The following is a 19,673-nucleotide window of genomic DNA, read 5'->3' as shown; positions in this document are numbered from 1 at the left end:
TTTTCCGTCCACACCAGCAGTTTGTTGGTACATTCTTTGATGACATGATAGTCTACTCAAAGAATGAAGAGGAGCATAGGCATCACTTGGCCATTGTGTTCAAAGAGCTATGCAGTCATAGGTTGCTCATCAATGCAAAGAAAAGCGAAATTTTTTCTAGAAGAGATTCATTTTCTCGGACACATTGTCTCAAAGGATGGTGTCAGAATGGATCCTGCAAAAGTTGAAGTGATCAAGTCGTGGCCAGATTTGAAGACGGTCCACGATGTCCGAAGTTTCTTGGGACTATGCTCCTATTACAGAAGGTTTATCCGAAATTTCGCTGAGATTGCTTCACCTTTACATACTCTTCAAAAGAAGGCAGTCACCTTTAGATGGACACAGAAAGAGATTTTAGGTTTTAATCTCTTAAAGGAAAAGATGACTTCAGATCCAGTCATTGTGTTGCCAGATCTTAGGAATTCATTTGTGGTCCAGTGTGACGCCTGTGGTAGTAGCATTGGTGCAGTGCTAATGCAAGATGGCAGGGTAGTAGCCTATGAGAGCAGAATTTTGCAAGGGCCAGAGATGACCATGCAGGTCTATGAGAAAGAGTTACTGGCTGTGATTCATGCGCTCTTAAGTTGGAAACACTACCTGCTAGGTGCAGATTTCGTTGTCCAAACGGACCATCAGACCTTGCAATACTTCTTGACACAGACAAAGTTATCTGAGAAGCATATGCGATGGGCAAATATCTTGTCCATGTTCCATTTTCAGATTGTGCATGTGGAAGGCAAGAAGAACGTTGTGGTTGATGCCTTGTCAAGGAAGCCACAAATTTCAGTTGTGTCAAATTCCTTATCATCATGAACTTGATGATATGAGAGAACAGTATGCAAATGATGAAGATTTTGCAAGGGTCTTCGAGCAATTAATGGATGGACAGCATCATGAACACTATCTTCTCAAAGATGGGTTCATGATGATGCATGGCAGATTGTGTGTCACAAAGCCATTGCGACGCAAAGTTATGGAAGAGAGTCATGTCCCACCGTATGCAGGGCATCGTGGTATCGATGCTACAGTTAAAGCGGTTGAGATATTCTTCTATTGGCCTACATTGAGAAGAGACGTGGATGCCTTTGTGCGAGAATGCCTAATTTGCTAGAAGGTCAAGTTTGACAGGCAAAAGGCACCAGGGTTATTGCAACCACTACCTATTCCAGATAAACCATGGGAAAGTATTGCTATGGATTTTATCTTTGATCTTCCGAGAACGCAGACAGGAAATGATGGTATTTGGACCATCATTTGCAGATTCAGCAAGCAGGCTCATTTTATTCCTGTCAAGAAGAAGATAAAGCCAGATCAGATGGCACACTTGTTTATGAGCAATATTTTCAAGTATCATGGCATGCCACAGTCGATTGTTAGCGACCGTGATCCACGCATGACAAGTTTGTTCTGGAGAGGCTTGTTTGAGAATATGGGCACAACGCTCCAATTCTCTTCGTCATTTCATCCTCAAACAGATGGGCAGTCAGAAGAGGCAAATTCTACTGTCCTAGATCTACTGAAGTGCTATGTGTCAGAGCATAAAGGAAAGTGGGAGCAGTATTTGCCATTGGTGGAGTATGCATACAATAATACAGTGCATTCATCATCTGGCAAGGCACCTTTCGAGATAGTTGAAGGTGGCAAGAAAGTTCCTCCCATACTGCATACAAAGGACAAGATATTTGAAGCAGATAAGTATGTTCAGGACATGGATGAAATGTACAAGAAGGTCAAAGTGGCCTTAGAAAAGACTTAGGCAAAGCAAAAGAAAGCAGCTGATCGTCACTGTCGTGAAGTAGTATACTCACTTGGTGATTGGGTGCTTTTACCCTTTGAAAAGGCAAGGTTAAAGAAGATGAAGGGCAAGGAAAGACTGTTTCCAAAGCTCAGCATGCGTTACTATGGGCCTTTTCAAGTGTGCGACATAATCAGTGATGTTGCATATAGGCTGAAATTGCTTGACAATTGGAAGATTCACAATGCGTTTCATGTGAGTCTTCTCAGACCCTATGTGGGTGATGTGCCAGAGGATATGCCAGCTGAAGATCAGCCGGAAGTCGAGGAACTTGACGAGATCTTGGTCCCCAAACACATTTTGGCACACAAAGAAAGGAAAGTGAAAGGCAAGGTTACTAGGCGTTACTTGGTAAAGTTCAGAAACTATCCACCAATGGATGCTATGTGGATGGAAGAAGGTGAACTTGCAGAGTCACCAACTGTGTTATCACTTTACCTTGAAGCCTTCGATTTGCAACCTACCTTGACCCCTTGAGTTTCAAAGCTACATGGATTGTCAGTGTGACAATGGCTTCTGAAAGAAATGATGTACATGGTATTTAAACTGAGCTCAAATGAAATACCAGTTACATGAATGTTAGACTTGTACAGATTGTCAGTTTGGCAATTGCTCTTATGGAATGTCCAAAAATGTGCTTAGTGCTATAGAAGTGAGTATTTCTTGTCAGTTTGTCAAGAATACAGTAATTGCTTCTATTAAAGAGTACATGTGTAACTGCATTCTTAAACTGTCGGTTTGGGTATGCTCGAAAGTGTTACGAGATCCAACGTGTACTCTAAGACAGTGGCAAAATGTGTAGCTACCATTTTGTCATTGGAAAGTCAGTGACTCAAAGCAATGGCAGAGTGCGAAGCTACCACTATGTCATTGGGACAAGGTTCACACGCAGGCAATACATGTGTTGACGAGGTGTTGAATACACCAGGGTTGATAATGAGCATGTATGTGTCGTACATGTGTCGACAGGTGTTGAATACCTCAGTGTTGACTGTGAGCATGTACGACACAGATGCAAACGAGGACGTTTAAGATTTCAAGAGGGGGGTATGTCACCAGCGTGTGACTACTATCTATCCTTTTTGTTGATTTCTTTCTTATTATTTATTTACTTTCACTTTTTGGAAACACCCCTCGGGAAATCTAACTGCCCTGCATTGCATAGCTAGTGTGGAACTGTCCAGAGGGAGTCCAGGCCCGAGGGCAAGTGAGCACTAAGGTTGGACAAAGACTATGGTTAGCCAAAGTGGGATCATTGACTAACCAAAGTGGAATCCTTTGCTACAGAGGCTACATTTAAGTTTTGGGTGTGGCTGCAGTGTACAAAGGGGATCAGATGACCTAGAAAGATACAATGGCAGCATCTCCTAAAATTTAGGGAACTGCTATTTTGGGACCTGAAAATATGTTTGCGTCATTACCTCCGAAATGACAAGGGGAACATTTTCTTACTCTGCCGTGAAGTCAACTGGGCAACCGGTTAGGAGATTTTTAGGCGGCAACCCCGAAACGGGAAAATGCTTGTAAATGTGCCAAGTGGCACCTTCTGGTGCACTTTCCTCATGCAACAAGAAGTGGCGCTGAATTTAGGAGGAAGAAGGCTCATTTTTCAGTTTTGTCACAAGTTAAGAGCTATGGAGTGATTCCTTTCCCTCCTATGTACAGTGCGGTGCCAAGAGTGATGCCCTGCACGCTACGCACTGCCCTCTCTCTCCCCTATGGCAGTATGTTATGCCCCTCTAGTGGGCTTTTCAATTGACCAATGTACAGTTGTGTGGGTTCATGCGCGATTGCCAAGGCAAAAACCTCTTGCACAGGTACTGGATTAGCTAGCAGCTAATCCCCCGTAGGTACAGGTGAATTCGGAGAGGTTTCACGCCAGAAATCTCGTCCGATTCAAAGGGCAAGTAGCCCTACAGGTGCGGGAGCTCGAGGACTTGCTACGGATGCGATCGGCACGCGAAACGGAGCCCGAAACAGTAAATTACAGCCTGCTGTGTATTTTTGCAGGTTTAGGGATTTGGCCCTAAACGGTCCCTAATACCCCCAGGAGGTTCGGGGACGCGAGGGGACAGCTGTACAGGTGATCTGGCGCATTTTCGGGGCTGAAAACAGAGAATTCAGCGTGCTGCAGATTCTCGCCAGGTTTTGCAAAGTGCCCATATGCATCGGGAAAGTCATTCAATGCGTGGGAATACTGACTGTGAAGGGTCCTAGTACAGTTATGCTGCCGAAATCGGGCCGGAACAGTTGAAATTCAGCCAAGTTTGTGTGGGGCAGCTTGTAGGGAACCACAGCGTTTATTCCCTCTTTTGAACAATAAAGAAATACAGAAAGGGGCGCCTAAGTTAGGGGCCAATCTGGTGTCGGTCTACTTATACAGGTGCAATCTAGCAGCCTGTATCCCTCTCCCCTTTGTTGTGTCTTGAAAGTACAGGTAAAGTGGGTGACAAATTAAATGGATGAAAGCAAATAAGGTTTAAGTCTAAAGTCTACCGCCCTTTTTGAAAGTACAGGCCGGTTTCAGATGGTAGTGCAATTGCTCTTCTACACTCCTGACCATTTGGATTTCTCCCTTTAGAGTTGCTTACACTCACCCCCGGTAACCTTACAGCGCAGACTTATCCCTCGACCTGGGCAGTAGGCCACTCCCAGCCCATTTACATTGAGAGCCACATAGAGTTGCGGTTTGGTGGCGTTGGCGCGAATTTTGTTTTGGTTGACACCGGAGGATTGGAGGTAGGAGATACAGGCAAGATGGCGCAGATAGATTGGTTTGGCCTTTCCTCTTCTCAAAGATTATTCAAAGTGCAGACTGCTCAGTCTTGCTTCCCTTCTTCGTACACAAGGATCACGGTGCAAACAGCTTGGTCTGACCACACCTCTTCTCAGAGGCCCTTCATAGCGCAGACTGTTGAGTCTCGCTTTCCCCTCATCTTGGATTACCCTACCTACTAACAGGACACCATCCGGTGGTGGTCCGTTCGGTCTCCCGGTGACTACTGCAGCTTACGGTAGCTTCTACAGTGCAGACTGTTTAGTCTGGCTTTCCTTGTTTCGGAGAACGTTAATGGCACAGATTGCTACATCTAGCCTTCCAGGAGTTTTTCACATCTTAGCCACCTTGGGTTGCAGGCTCATGCATTGACAGGCTTCCGGTTATTCTCATGACGGTTCCTCGGCTTCCCCATTTTCTCCAGGCGGTTTGACTACAGACACCGCAGATACTATTGGGTAGGACACTTGCAGGTCTATTGGCACTTCTTTTACGACAAGGAATTGTTTTCACACTCAGTTCGGGACCTTCAACACTATCTTCACCCTGTATTGGCGGAGTACAACACTTTGCTACACTACTCTCGTGACGGCACTCTACCATGGAGCTTTCTTGGCAGTCGTGACACCCCAGACTGTTGCTACACTCACGGAGTTCGTCGGAGTATGGTCCTTCAGTGGACATTGCAGCAAACATCTTCATCATTTGCCTCACATCTTTGGCTTCATGCGGTTTGTTCAGCATCAAGTGATGAGAGGGGGTGTTAGACTTACACCACTCTGCTGCTTCACAGGTCTAGGGCATGCATGTACGGCATGCATATACGGCTAGTGTGCCTCCGGGTTGACAACCCTTTGCATATGCATTTAGACTGCATTGTCCGGCCGCCCACCTTGTCCGGGTGCCCTCGTATTTCTATCTTTTCTTGTTGGGTCGTGGGGGCTTTTTTCTTGCATTGCCCTATCTCTCCTTGGGCACCTATATATGGGGACAGGGAGATACCCACAGATACACACTGGTAGTCATGGGGGGCTGATCGCCCCCTCTTCCACACACCACCGTCTCTCTCTCTCTCTCTCTCTCTCTCTCTCTCTCTCTCTCTCTCTCTCTCTCTCTCTCTCTCTCTCTCTCTCTGTGTGTGTGTGTGTGTGTGTGTGTGTGTGTGTGTGTGTGTGTGTTTTTTCCGCACACGCGCACTCACAAGGTATCAGAGCTCAACTTCACAAGAAATACAGGAGTAATACAGTCCAGCATCGGATGCAGCACCTAGCATACGAGGGGGGGGAGGGGTTATATAAAGTATGGCTTCTACGTCATGATCTACACTACTCTCGTCCTTGCAAAAAGCTAGATTACGAGCGACTTGGACCATTCAAGATTCTAGGCTAAGTCAATCCAGTCACCTATCGCCTCTAACTACCAGTCACCTATCGCCTCTAACTACCAGAGTCCATGAAGATTCATCCAGTCCTTCATGTCTCAGTTCTAGAGCCTTGTCGCACATCCAACATTCCCAGAAGAACCCAACAAACCCTATCTCTAGTTGAGATCGATGGCAAGAAGAATATGAAGTCCAGAAAGTACTTGATTCTCGAACTTCACGGGGTAGCCAACGTAGGGAAACGTATAATGAGTGCTCTCTCCTTGGAACTTCCTTTCTCATCACTTCCCTTCTTTCCCACTCTCCAAGCACCTGTGTGTGTGGGTTCAGAAATGCCTATGCGCTTCAAGAGTCCTTTCACTTCTTCTTCTACTTTTCCAGTGTCTTTGAGACCTGTAACATGCACATGAAGGGCTCTAGTCTTCCTCTTTTGCTCCTCCTCAATTGTCGTATTGATGATAGTGGATGTCGGTGTGGCTTCATGCATATTATCTTTTTCGTTCTTTGCGTCCTCAATCCACTTTTCAGCTTTATCATCCTTCTCTTGTGTTTTAAATAGGTGCTCCGTCCATGAAGAGGTTGTTCGTGCCTTCTGCTCTTCCTCTTCACGTAGAGTTTTCACCTGCTCCTTAATGGTATTTTTACAAGTTGCGAGTTCTCCCTTAAGTGCTTCGATCAATGCATCCTTTTCACTCATGCGTTCTTCCATGTTTTATTTCCAGGATTCAAAAGCAGCAAGTGCATCCTCTAATCTTTTTGCATCACGCATTCTATTACATTCGCTTCCACCCTCACTATAGTCTGCATTTTGACCTACAATGATGTGTACATCTCGTCTTGCTTACCAAGCATCTCTTTGTCCAACTCTTTCCTCATATCTGCATACATAGCTTTTTTGTAAGTCTCCGCATTTGTATACATCTCTTTTTCAATGTCACCCTCAAAAGGCTTAGCTCCGCCTTAATCATCACCTATACCTTCTCATACATCAAGTCATCTTTGACTCTAGAATCTCTACTCTCACAGAACCTTGCGATAGCGTGCTCTCTCGAATCCCCGCCTAAATGTCGTCATCCCCGAGGTCATCTGATTGGTCCATCCTCAAGCACCTCCAGTGAGGCTTCACATACAATATCTGTACCCCTCTGCTTGAATTGTAGCACCCACCCTCTCTACGCCAGGACTAATTTGCTATGCTCCTTCTGTGTGAGCTGGATGTCGGGCTGATTGTCCGGGCTTAACTTGCCTCTGCCCCACACAATTGCAATGTCTGGTGTACGGGCTGATTGCCATTTGCAATCCTTTTGTGTGTGCAATTGGTTCTGAGCTACCCCTTCCACAGTCAGATACGCTCCTCCCCCAGTGGCTGCATCCCTTGTGTAATCAGCTGTACCTTGTGCCTGGTCCGAAATCAGCAGGCTGATGTGCAGACAAGCTAAGCCCCCTTGCAAATCTTCTCTGCCCTCGTGGTCTGATGATGAGTTGCTTCCTTCTGATGGCGAGAGAGAGAGAGAATATAATAGCTTGAGGCAGAGCCTTCCTTTACCTTCACCCCAAGTTGATGCACGGTGGAGAGACCTCTAGGGATGTAGCAGCCTATCACATAGAGGATGTACAAGATGGGAAATTGGGAATACATGATGTGTGCTATGGATACATCAAGGCAGCGTGTAGGAAGAATGCAGAATAAAACACTCAGGAGGGGCATAGTGCCATGTGATGTGGCCGTGATCCAAACTGAAAAGAACTGAAGATCTTGCCCATGTCCCAAGGAAAGAGTATATACGCCGCTCCGCTTCCCTGGAAGAGCCTCCTAAAGGATCCCATTAGCTGCAAAGAGTATGCAGCAACTCAGGGGTCTATAGTTTGGCTTATCTCTGTTCCTCCCTCCAGTTTCTTTTGTGCATGTTGTGTCGTTTTGCCCTTGGGGCCGCTGGTGAGATGGAGTTTGGTCATGTAGCTGCCTCATTTCATATTTTGCCTAGATGTTTGATTATTGATGCACTCTGGTCGGGTTCCACAGACAGCATCTTCAAAACTCGATCACGTTGGCAATATCGTGGCAGGAGCCAGATTGAGCAAGTAAAGTTCACGATTCTGCAATCTCTCCATGTTCATTTAGTGATTGATCATGTTTCCAGTTCCCTTGGTAATGGATGCGAGCTCTAGCAAGCATTGGACAATAAGTGCAGCTTCTCGGGGTTCAATGCTGGCTCATCCTGGTCTCAGTGCTGTTCAATATGTTATCACTTGCAAAGTCATAATCCTGGCCTTGGGCCTTGATATCCTCTTGAGTCCTGCCTCTTCTCTCTAGACGGGTGGATAATCGTGTTAAGGACGTTGCTGGGTGCCTACCTTTCAGGAGCCACATAGGAGGAGAGGTACCACTGGCATTCTCTCAGTTCTTCAGCTTTTCACGAGATGGCTTTAGGCTGCAGTTGTAGATGGCCTATTCCATCCTAAGATTATTGTGGGCATAGTTGGTCTTTTGTAAATTACAGCCCTGTTTCCCCACATATACACACAGCTTGTAATGCAATTGACGGATAACCTTTGATGCACTACCTTTTCCATTAACCCATGAACACCTGGCTTAGAAGGACTAGTGCTTGTTCCACCTTCAGTCTGGATAATATCAACACCTTCACCCTCGAGCATTTCTGCGAGCTTCACCTGCAGCAAGGGAAATTTTTTGAATAGTTTTTGCGATCAAATTTTTCAATACAATCCACTTATAAGTAGTAGAAATGGCACTTTGTCAAGTCTAAAAGAATCCTTGCAGCTACGTAGCAGGTAGGAGCACACAATTACCAAAGAAATGTTTACAAGACTGGAATTTAGTAAGATTATTGACAACGTAAGTTAGGGACCTGCTCATCAAGACTCAAAGTGTGGGGTACAGTCACAGACAAAACGGTAGACGGAAGCAACCTTCTAGTTTGCCTTGCAAGATCCAAGACCTAGAAAATAAATTCAAGAGAAAAAGCAAGCATGTTACACAATCTAAAATCCTAGTACCGTCATTCTTTATGTAAAGAAAATTATGAAGTACCTCTTCGGCAGAAAAAAATCGATTGTTTTTTGCATAGAAAGAATCATAATTTCCAATCTCCACCTGCAAAGAGAGGTAAAGAGAAAAAAGTCAGTCCTCTTCCATATCAAAACAAGTTGATGTTTGTCACTCGGTTGCTCCAAGCCTAATCACCAGCTTGATGGCTGCAATGACTATAAAACGCATTGCACACTACAGTCACCACAATAATGGACAAGGTATGTTTGGTCTGTAATGCACTTGAAGGCAATGACAAAAACAGTCCATTTCTAGGACTTACCTTGGGCAGAATACTGCAGAAATATGCTGTTTCTGCTTACTCTGAGGCCTGCCATTTCATTGCTTAGCTACTGAGGAGGTGTCTACAATGTTAGATGGATGAAGAAGCCTAATTGGCAAAGAATAAAGGGAACAAACAGTAACATATGGTAGCCTTCTATTGCAAAGATTGGTGGAGATATAGGAGGGGGCATATTACTCTTGAAGTAGACTTTCTAAACAACTCTCCAGCTCCACTAACCGTGGCAATCAGATAAAATTAGTTAGCAATGGTGTGTGCATATTTTCTTCTAAGATAAAAGCACATAATGATAAGTATCTCCGATGTGGTAAAAATAAATCTATTGCCAAGCCCACCGGATGATGGACGTGACACAAAGATGATATATCACACTAATCCAAACACCTCTTCCTTGCCGGATTGTGCTAGTAATTAGTTTTTTCCTTCTTTGCTTAGAGGGCGTTACTTAAACAATGGAGAGATAGAGTCCAAGAGGGTCACGTGACACATCCCAACCCTATGTGTCCGTGGACAAGCTACACCATAGCAGGGTTCCCGTCAGTCCAGTCAGTTTAGATTAGAAGTGATATGGCACTTTTGTGAGTCTATTCGTAGACCGTGCATGCACAGTCACTTAGTGTAGATGCATATCCTCTGGTTGCACACCGCATAAGCATAAGCATTTCCATCAGATTCCATCAGAGTCAGTTTGGGGATTTTTCAAGTGACTTTATCCTATTTTTCCCTATTTTTAACATTTTTCACTTATTTATTAAGTGACTTTTGTTGGGAACTCAGTAGGGCAAATTGGGTAAGTTAATATATAAGCAAACCCAAGTTAGCACAATTTGGCAGATGAGCAAAGAGCACAACAGGCTTCCCCAAGCAGCAGGTGTTCCCTCCCTCTCTCAACAAGACCTCCCCAAGTCATCCCTTGGTGAGCCATCCCCAGCATTTAGCATCGCCATCCACTCCCTCCCTTTGGCGTTGTCTCCCACAGCAAGCCTCACTAGCAAAGTGACCTCCCTTAGCGTTTTTCCCACGACCAACAACCCACAGCCACTAGCGTTTTCGATCGCCAACCCTAGAGCAAACCTCAGCGTTTTATCAGCGTTTTCAGCATGGGAATCACTGCCATAGTCAGCGTTTTTTCAGCCTTCAACAACAGCAGCAAAACGCAGCCTGAACCTGCTACATCATCAGCATTTTTGTCATCAGCATGAACCTCGACAAACCCATCATATTCAGCCATAAAGACAGCAGTAAAACAGTCATTTTCAGCCACCGAAACAGCCCCGAAATTCAGCAGATAGAAGACCCCAGATTTCAGCCCTAAGTCGTCGTCATCATCACCGTCGTCATCATCAGCATAGTCCAAGTTGCATCAGTCCATTGCATACGCATTGTACACCTTTGTGCAATCAAAGCAGACCACTCTCGCCGACGAGAGTGGGGCCTTCGGAGGAGGGTTTTCAAACTCTCGAGTGTCGTATCTCTCTTCTCTCTTTCTCTCAGTCTCATACACTTGCACGCACAATATCCACTCACTTTGTTCGTGATCATAGCACTCTCCATAAAGACGGAAGGCTCTCTCCTTCCCTAAGAATTAAAAGGAACCTTGAGCAAATATAGATCACTAATCTTGACAAAATACAACATTCATTCCGCTGCACCTTACATATATATATATATATATATATAGAGAGAGAGAGAGAGAGAGAGAGAGAGAGAGAGAGAGAGAGTATATATATATATATATATAGAGAGAGAGAGAGAGAGAGAGAGTATATATATATATATATATATATATATATATATATATATATATATATATATATAGAGAGAGAGAGAGAGAGAGAGAGAGGGCGTTACTTAAACAATGGAGAGATAGAGTCCGAGGTATATATATATATATATATATATATATATATATATCCGACTTTGCTTAGAGGGCGTTACTGAAATAATGGAGAGAGAGAGTCCGATATATATATATATATATATATATATATATAAAAGAGAGAGAGAGAGAGAGAGAGAGAGAGAAAAATGTCATATTAACGTCTTCAAAAGGCCAAAATGACCTATGAGACCAAAAAGTTACGATTGGTGAATCTGATACCATGTCTTGAGTACGGAAATTACAAAGTTACAAAGAACTAACACTAAAACACTAAGGAGAAAGGAAATTGGGGGGGTTGTGGGTTCAGATGAAATCTCTCATCGGTCGCTGTCAGATCTCATCGACCTCCTCCATGGTCAATACTCTGGTTGGGCGTCTTGCATGTCGAGCTAGAGTGATCTGTATCTTCTGTTGCAGCCTTTGTCGGTAGTGGGAGACCCTCCGAGGTCGTGGGCGTCTGGATCTACCAAGCTCGGTGGCTCGGTCAAGCAGCGTACCTCTAGTATGATTAGGCTCTGAGATCTGCTGTAATGACTGCTCCGTTGGCTCTCCTCTGGCTGGTGTAAAGATATCTGTGATTCGTCTCTGAGATTGTCTTTCCCCTGATGTCCTCAGCAAGCTCTCCCTAAGACTGCGCAACTCTAGCAGGAACAATCCAAGACATCTCTGATCCTTGTATCTCATGGCTCTAGAAAAAGGCCCGAAACCTTCTTTGAACAAGCAGTGGAAGCGGCCCCGTATCTCATAGTATGCCGGGCAATGACGTGTAGTGCAGCTCTGTCTCTGGCTCTAAGTTACATAGTTGACATATCCTGGCCCCTACTGGCACCCCTCGAAATAGGCCAGTCTCGATATGGAGCTGATGTGAGGATGTGCGTATTTGTCCAATAGCGCATCTTATCCCATAAGATAAGTGTGTATCCATGTATGCAGGCCTAGTCACAAAGCCGTCCTCTGTGAGTTGGAGAAGATGCTCTCTGTAGAAGGCCATCTTCGTGCCCAACTCCTGTGTCGGCTGTATCCATGTGCTCCGGGTATCTAGCTGAATCAAATCCTGACGTACGAGTCTGGTGATCTCTGTCCATATGAGAGACAGGGAGGGTGCATCCAGGGAGTATTGAAGCGGAGGTAATCTATCCATGTTGAGACCATGCGACTAAAACCATGTTGTCATCTTTCCATACCAACATGATGTATCACTTTGTAGAGCTAGTTGTCGAGATTACTCGAGGGCAAGCCGAGCGTATCTGTCCCTGGGGAGATCCCATAGACCGTGCATAAAGGATACTGATCTAGTCAATGCCTCCACCATGAGGGGGGGGGGGGGCGGCTAGCTCGGCTCGGATAATCTCATGTGGTACTGAGGCCTTAGCCCAAATCATCTGAGAGATCATAGAGACCAGAGGCCTCTCCATACATCTCCATCCATCTGTGTTGCCACATCTCCCATGGTGGTCTACTAAGGGTCCAAGTACCTGAACTCCATAGAGCATAGCTGAAGTTACTAGACTGTCAAAAAGCCAGAGCTTTGTTCGCGGTTCCTGAAACTGAACCTGCGAACACATCCTCTCTAGTCCTCCCAAATCTGCATATACTTTCGTCAGTCTAGTCTCTGATGCTCTCCTTAGTGAAAACACCGGTCCACCGAAGACTACCCCAAGATAAGTATATGCATCTGTGTATTCCACAGTCTCCTCGCCATACATAAATGTAAGTGCCGACCTCCTGACCCACTGTGGTGTGGTGTTGAACACCATAACCTTGGTTTTGCCCAGATTGAGAGACAATCCACTGTCACGAGCAAATGTATGGAGAGCATCCAAATGACGTTGCATCCCCTCTGGAGAGTCAGAAATCAGCACAATATCATCAGCATATAGTAACAACGGAATCCGTGTCCCTGCTAGCTGAGCCCCCCTCTCTCCCTGACGCTCTACATAGTCCAAAAACTCATCCACATACATCCCAAAAAGAGTCGGGGATAGGGGGCATGCTTTACTCCAATAGTGGAGTGGACCATGTCAGACATTCCCTCAGTGGTGCGTACCCGCCCATCACTGTCCTGCATAGAGCCAGAATACCCCATATCCATAGTCACAAGGGACGCATTCTGGGACGGGGAGCGGGGGACGGGGGACAGGGCTCAAATGGATTTTTAGTGTAAAAAAGAGGGCGGGACGGCAAGTGGGGATGGGAAAAGTAGGCACATCCATGTCCTGTAGTCTGCGTATAAGTCTGGTTCTCGGCACTGTGTCAAAAGCTTTGCGGAAATCCACAAAGCTACAATAGATCCTCTTGGCATGGTGTCTACCCTCCTCAATAATAGCTCTGAGTGTCAGAATCTGGTCAAGAGTGGAGAAACCTCTCCTGAAACCTGCTTGCCCTGGTGCTCTTATGCCCTCTCGCTCTGCCCATCTAGTCAGCTTTTGCTCAAGAACAGATGCATACAACCTAGCTAATGTGTGACCAACCATGATGGTGCGATAATTCGCGGGAATCATGGAATCTCCTAACTTGAAAATAGGCACAATCGTAGACATACTCCAAGTCTCCGGGAAGCCTTCATACATGGCTCGATTAAACATCATAGCCAAGAGCTCTGCAAGCATATCTCTGGCATGGATGAAGTGCTCTACTACCATACCATCATGATCATGTGCTCTCCTTGTCTTCATCTTGTCAATGGCTTTCCTTACCCTCTTGGCAGTAAAGAAAGAACATGTCTTCGGGCATGTCTCTAGTGGGTCCGGCAGAGGTGGTTGCCCTGATGCTGTGTAGAGAGATGTGGCATATTCCCCCCATGTCTCAGTGGAGGTGACCGCTGGTGGTGGTGAATGCTTGTGGAATAGCCTCCATGCTTCGCCTGAGTCCCAACTTATAATAACTGATACAGATCCCGCTCTAGCTGAGGCTGAGAGAGAGAGAGAGAGAGAGAGAGAGAGAGAGAGAGAGAGAGAGAGAGAAATGAAATGGAATAAAATGTTATATTAACGTCTTCGAAAGGCCAAAATGACCTATGAGACCAGAGAGAGAGAGAGGAGGCCCGACGGATGATGGATGTGATAGAAAGATCATATATCACACTAATCCAAACACCTCTTCCTTGCCGGATTGTGCTAGTATTTAGTTCTTGGTTCTTTGCTTCGAGGGTGTTACTTAAACAATGAGGGGATAGAGTCCGATAGAGAGAGAGAGAGAGAGAGAGAGAGAGAGAGAGAGAGAGAGAGGGGGGGGGGGGGGGGGGGGGGGGGGGGGGGGGGGGGGGGGGGGGGGGGTTTGGAGGGGGGCAAGGTTATGTTATGAGAGAGAAGATCACACCACAACAGGTCCCAACCAGCTCTCAAAAAATCCCTCGACTCCTCCAGAGTGGTATATCTGTTTCTGAATTGCACAATCGATGTGTACAAGGACCATACCTTGATCCTTGCACTATGATGACGATATCTACCATAAAGATCCAACCAAATGATGACTTGGCACCGGCTGTCTGCTGCAATACTCCAAACTCGCTCTAGCAATGGCTCCACATACCTCCTACATCGAGGCACCTATTGGAGCTAATTCGGGACAGTCTAGGAAGTCTAGATCGACTCCCTTCTTTGACAAAATTGATTGTTGATGGGCTGAAAATTGGTGGTCCTTGGAATGATCCGAGTCTAGAGTAAATTGCACAATCGATGTGTACAAGGACCATACCTTGATCCTTGCACAATGATGACAATATCTACCATAAAAATCCAACCAAATGACGACTTGGCACCGGCTGTCTGCTGCAATACTCCAAACCTGCTCTAGCGATTGTTCCAAGTACCTCCTACATCAAGGCACCTATTGGAGCTAATTCAGGACAGTCTAGTAAGTCTAGATCGACTCCCTTCTTTGACAAAATTGAATGTTGATGGGCTGAAAATTGGCGGTCCTTGGACTGATCTGAGTCTAGAGCTTCTTGGGTCTTTTTACAGCCCCTTCTAAACCAGATCTAGGGCTGCAACGCTCCTCTACCTCTGGCTGGATGCTGGCTGCACAAAAACCCCAATGAGAAGGACTACCTTCAACTTCTTTGCCACAAATCTTGTCTAATTGAAGCCCTTTGAGATCTGGCTTCAGGGCCAGGCAAGATTGCCGTCCTCACTACAGAAGTGCTATGTCTTTGGGCTGAAAGGAGGATGCTGCAGGGAACCTTGGCTGGGATGCAACCACCCTGAGAGGCTGCTCTAGAGAGGGATGAGGCTGACGGTCAAACACAGGCACAGGAGGCCTGCAATCTACTTGCAAAAACGACAAAGAAGAGGGCTAGATAGGGCACTAGCTGATGATCTTTAGGCACCTAGGGCTCTTTATATATCGAGTTGAGATGTTGCCACACCTTGAGCTTTATAAAAAATTCATAACCATTTAATAAGTCTTTCACAAGCCAGTACAAGTATCTGAGCAGAATTTACATCAAATGTACCTACGGGTAAGCCATGCATAAGCTCGCACACATAGTGAGGAGATGCATGTCAAAGTGCAAAACAAAAGATGTTTTCACACAATGTTGTAGTAAGTAAGATACATATTTTGGTGATAACCAAAAGAAATATAGTTGGTAGGTATTCCAGGCTAACAAAATGATTGCGAGGAGTGTTTAGGAAGTGTGGCATTGGCCATGTGGATTGCTCAAGTGTGGCATTGTCCATGTGGATTGCTCGTGGGGGCATCCTTGTGGACTGTTCACGCAGTACTGTCCATGTAGCATTACCATGTGAACTCCCACGTAGCTCTGTCCACATGACTACACATCTGGCTCTATCAATGCCCACTGCACATGTGGTTGTGTCCATGTAGAGTCTAGACTGCCCGTGTGGCACTATATATGTGGCATGGCTTCCAAGAAGCTGCCTCAACAATGTAGAGAAATCTTCCAAGAAGTTGCATTAAGAGATGTAGGAAGTTGCAAAACCTCCTTGTGTGGCTTCCTAGAAGCCAGTTTGAAGGACTTTTCTGGTTCATGCTATCATCTCCAACTCAAACTTCTCAGAAGGAATAACCTCCATCTGGGACATTCCTATAATTTTTCAGGAAACAGCCTTCTGCACCTGTGTGACCTTCCGGGAAGCCACCAGAAAGCTGCTGGGAAGCAACCTCAGCAGCTAATGGATGGCCTTTCACAAAGTTTCCAGTAGCTGCCAAGAAGCAGCCAAGACGCTTCACCCTCCTGGTGGAGCATTAGAGCAGAAGGGAGCTGCCTATCAGGGCTTTCATAGAAGGCACAACAGCACCAGAAGGGAAATTCCAGTAACCATCAATAGGGGCTATTTGACAGCCTGAGAGAAAGCTTCCTGGAAACTTCCTTGGCCATCCTCATGCATAATCAATCGACCAAAGTCTAGGCCACTCTCCTGTGTGAGAATTCAATCAGCCGAGGAAGGGGCTGAGGAGGCTGCACCAAAACTGATGGAGCTGGCTAAACCATCGGATAGGGAACTTTCCAAAATTGTGAAACTGCTGAGAATATGGTTGCATAGGTTCTCAGAAAGATTCGAGCGAGCAAAAGAGCTGGCGGGAAACACCCATGAATGGCAGTGCAGCTGCCCTGGATAGGGAAGTTCCCAGAATTGTGAAACTGCTAAGTATATGGTTGCAAAAGTTCTCAGAAAGATTCGAGCCAGCTACAAAGCTGGCGGGAACCTCTATTGAATGGTAGTGCAATTGCCCCAAGGAGTGGGCAATGCACCCACAGAGCTTTAGAAAGAGCCCGCACTTGCCACTTGGCTGGTACTACTCTGGGCTAGGATAGAATGTTGCTGCACAATCGAATGAGCAAATGGATGCCGGTGTACCCTCCATTGCTCTCTTTAAACAGAGAGATTGCTAACTTGTTTACATCCAGTGAACAGGCACACCTCCCCCCGCTCAGCAAAAGATCATTTAAGCCTTGAATGCAGAATTGAGATAATCTTACATACCATGTGAGCACCCGCCTCCACCGCAGGCAAAAAAAATTCTGGTTCCACAGACGATACGCATACCTGCCCATAATCATAAGCCACATATCAGAAGCTCGCATCCTTGCAAAAAAACTATTAAAGTAAAAATGCAAACGTTGAAAAAAAAAAAAAAAATCTCACAGGCAAGCTTGCCAACTGCAAAGCCAGCTTCACAAGATCAGGACTGCAGGCAATATCCACATGTGTTGCCCCTCCCTGTGTCAAAAGGACAATCAAAATGTTAACAGGTGGTGTGTTACCAGCAGTAACCTATGATAACGGACACTTTGCCAGACTATTGAAGCCGTTCAGAGATGCCAATCCTGAAAGATTTGAGTTAAGACCCGAAGTTCAAAAGCATCATTGCTGGTGAATGACAAATGTTGAAATCTAACTACAGAGCTTCTCAGAAATGTCATCTCAGCAATACATGTACTAAAGAAACTGAGTTGACCTGACAAAGTCTCTCTGTGTGTACTAAGAGGCATTCTTTTAGGACGGTCACAACATCCACATAACCTTACACAAGCCTAGGAACAACCACATTCACCGATCCAAGTAAGTGCATAATATAGAATCACGTTAGTCATCCACTAGACCATCTCCTTAAAACATCACCCTAGATACACCTTACACATTGTCTCCATCCTGAAAATTAAAGACCATTCCTACTATAAATGTGTTGCCTGCAATTATGCAAGGTACACAACTTGCCACAGAGAGTAGAGTGTGTGGAAAGACAGACAATCAAAAGCACTATTGATTAAGTCTCAAGTACACAAGAAGGACTTCCTCCAGGACAAAAAAAAAAACAAAATTAAGTTTTAAAGATGTGATACCTTCTGGGCGGCAATGACAACAGAAGTAACATTCTTTGCATCAAAATTCTGCAAACCAGAAATAACCTGGGGAAATAGCTCAGCCATTTAATTCTTCCATCCCATGTAATACTGACACGTTAACATAACCCACAACTGCATGCACACACAAGCCCGGTTAATTCAATACAGTAGGTCGCAACCATGGTTACACAACAGCGGTCTCAAACAGTCCTAGGAGCATCTCTCTCTCTCTCTCTCTCTCTCTCTCTCTCTCTCTCTCTCTCTCCACAAAAAAAAAAACCTTGAAAGCACGACGAGCAACAAAATCTCTGAGGACAAAGTTGCGAACTTCAGCGGGGGACTCAAGTCGAGCTGCAGCTGCAGATATGGAAAGTTTCGTGTAGCTCTTATTTAAAGCGGCGCGAGTAGGAAGACATTCTGCAGAAAGCACGTGAGTGACAAGAGACGACGAAGACGATAAAAAAGCGGCCGCATTGGCAGCTCTCGTCGTCATTACTCCCGAGCTCGCCATGGCTGTGAAATCCATCGAAAATGTTTCCCCTTTAAGGTGGTAGTCACACGATGCAAACTTATCTATATCTATATCTATTCTATATATCTATATCTATATCTATACTAAGGATACAGGGGGAGGGAATTCCGGTTTTCCCCCGCCACGCGTCAGAACCTCCTTCAAGCGGTGGGTGTGGCCTGCAACTCCGAGAGCACAGTGACGCAAAGAGAGAGAGAGAGAGAGAGAGAGAGAGAGACGGGTGAAGCCCACCGACTGTACTAGTACTTTAATAGAAGGTATAGTTCTTTTTCTTCTTTTTTTTTTTTTTTTTTTTGGGGGGGGGGGGGGGCCACAGTAGGCATCACGATGCGGGTGCAATCCGAGCCCTCCGATCACCATTTGAACTAGGTGTGAACTAAGAGTGAACTCGGAGGTATGTGCACCACACCAAATTTGGTGTGAACTCAACGTGATGTGAACTGGGGAGGGTCTGCACACCACACCAAATTTGGTGTGAACTCAATGCGAACTCGATGTAAACTTGTCCGCGACGCCGTGATCTATAAACTTACCACACACACACCTTTCAACGAACGTGCGATAGTGGTTAGAGTCAATTCCGTGGGGGAGAGGGTAGTGGATTCAAGTCTCGATCCGAGAAAGTGGGAATCTTTTGCATTCCATAGGCAATCCAACGGTCACAATCAATCGGTGATCATGAGCCATTGATCCCACCTCCCAAAAGAAGGTCTCGATTAGTAACCGGGGGGGGAGGGGGATTACCAATTTGTGGAAATTCCCAAAATACCCCTCAAATTTGAAGAATTCCCAAGGTACCCCTCATATTTGGCCAAAAAATCCCAAAATGCCCTTTAATTCTACCAAAATTCCCAAAATACCCTAATTCTGCCAAAATTCCCAAAATACCCCTAATTAACCTCCCAAACATCTCCATAAACAACTTTTTTGCAAATCTTCATAAGAAGATTGATTTTCCTCTATAGAAGATGATAGAACTAGGATTTTAGATGGTATTGAGGACTCTTCATATAAAATCGTTTATCATTTTGGAACACAAATGCCTCTAATTGTGAGCTCGTTTCCAAATAATTTTGTCTCCATTGTCATAAACATTAGACTATG

General features: G+C 45.3%; 1 protein-coding gene across 3 annotated transcripts in view; it reads right to left on the bottom strand.

The window, feature by feature from the left end:
• LOC147433595 (uncharacterized protein ycf23-like) overlaps window positions 1-18,586 on the bottom strand; it is a 36,483-nt gene extending 17,897 nt beyond the window's left edge. For all 3 annotated transcript variants that reach the window (XR_015185283.1, XM_086490273.1, XM_086490274.1), the window contains exons 1-7: window positions 18,318-18,586; window positions 18,035-18,100; window positions 17,337-17,411; window positions 17,175-17,237; window positions 9,044-9,106; window positions 8,862-8,951; window positions 8,557-8,664 (exon numbers count right to left, since the gene is read on the bottom strand). Coding sequence is in view for 2 of the 3 variants with exons in the window: in XM_086490273.1 (XP_086346399.1) it covers window positions 8,557-8,664; window positions 8,862-8,951; window positions 9,044-9,106; window positions 17,175-17,237; window positions 17,337-17,411; window positions 18,035-18,100; window positions 18,318-18,563 (711 nt within the window). In the remaining variant the exon portion in view is untranslated. The remainder of the gene's footprint in view (window positions 1-8,556; window positions 8,665-8,861; window positions 8,952-9,043; window positions 9,107-17,174; window positions 17,238-17,336; window positions 17,412-18,034; window positions 18,101-18,317) is intronic.
• Window positions 18,587-19,673: the final 1,087 nt, after the last annotated feature.

Source organism: Adiantum capillus-veneris, chromosome 19 (assembly GCF_014529385.1).
Source record: "Adiantum capillus-veneris isolate H3 chromosome 19, ASM1452938v2, whole genome shotgun sequence".
NCBI classification, from domain to species: Eukaryota; Viridiplantae; Streptophyta; class Polypodiopsida; order Polypodiales; family Pteridaceae; genus Adiantum; species Adiantum capillus-veneris.
Note: the sequence above shows the minus strand (reverse complement) of the source record. Positions and strands in the feature narration are given on the sequence as shown.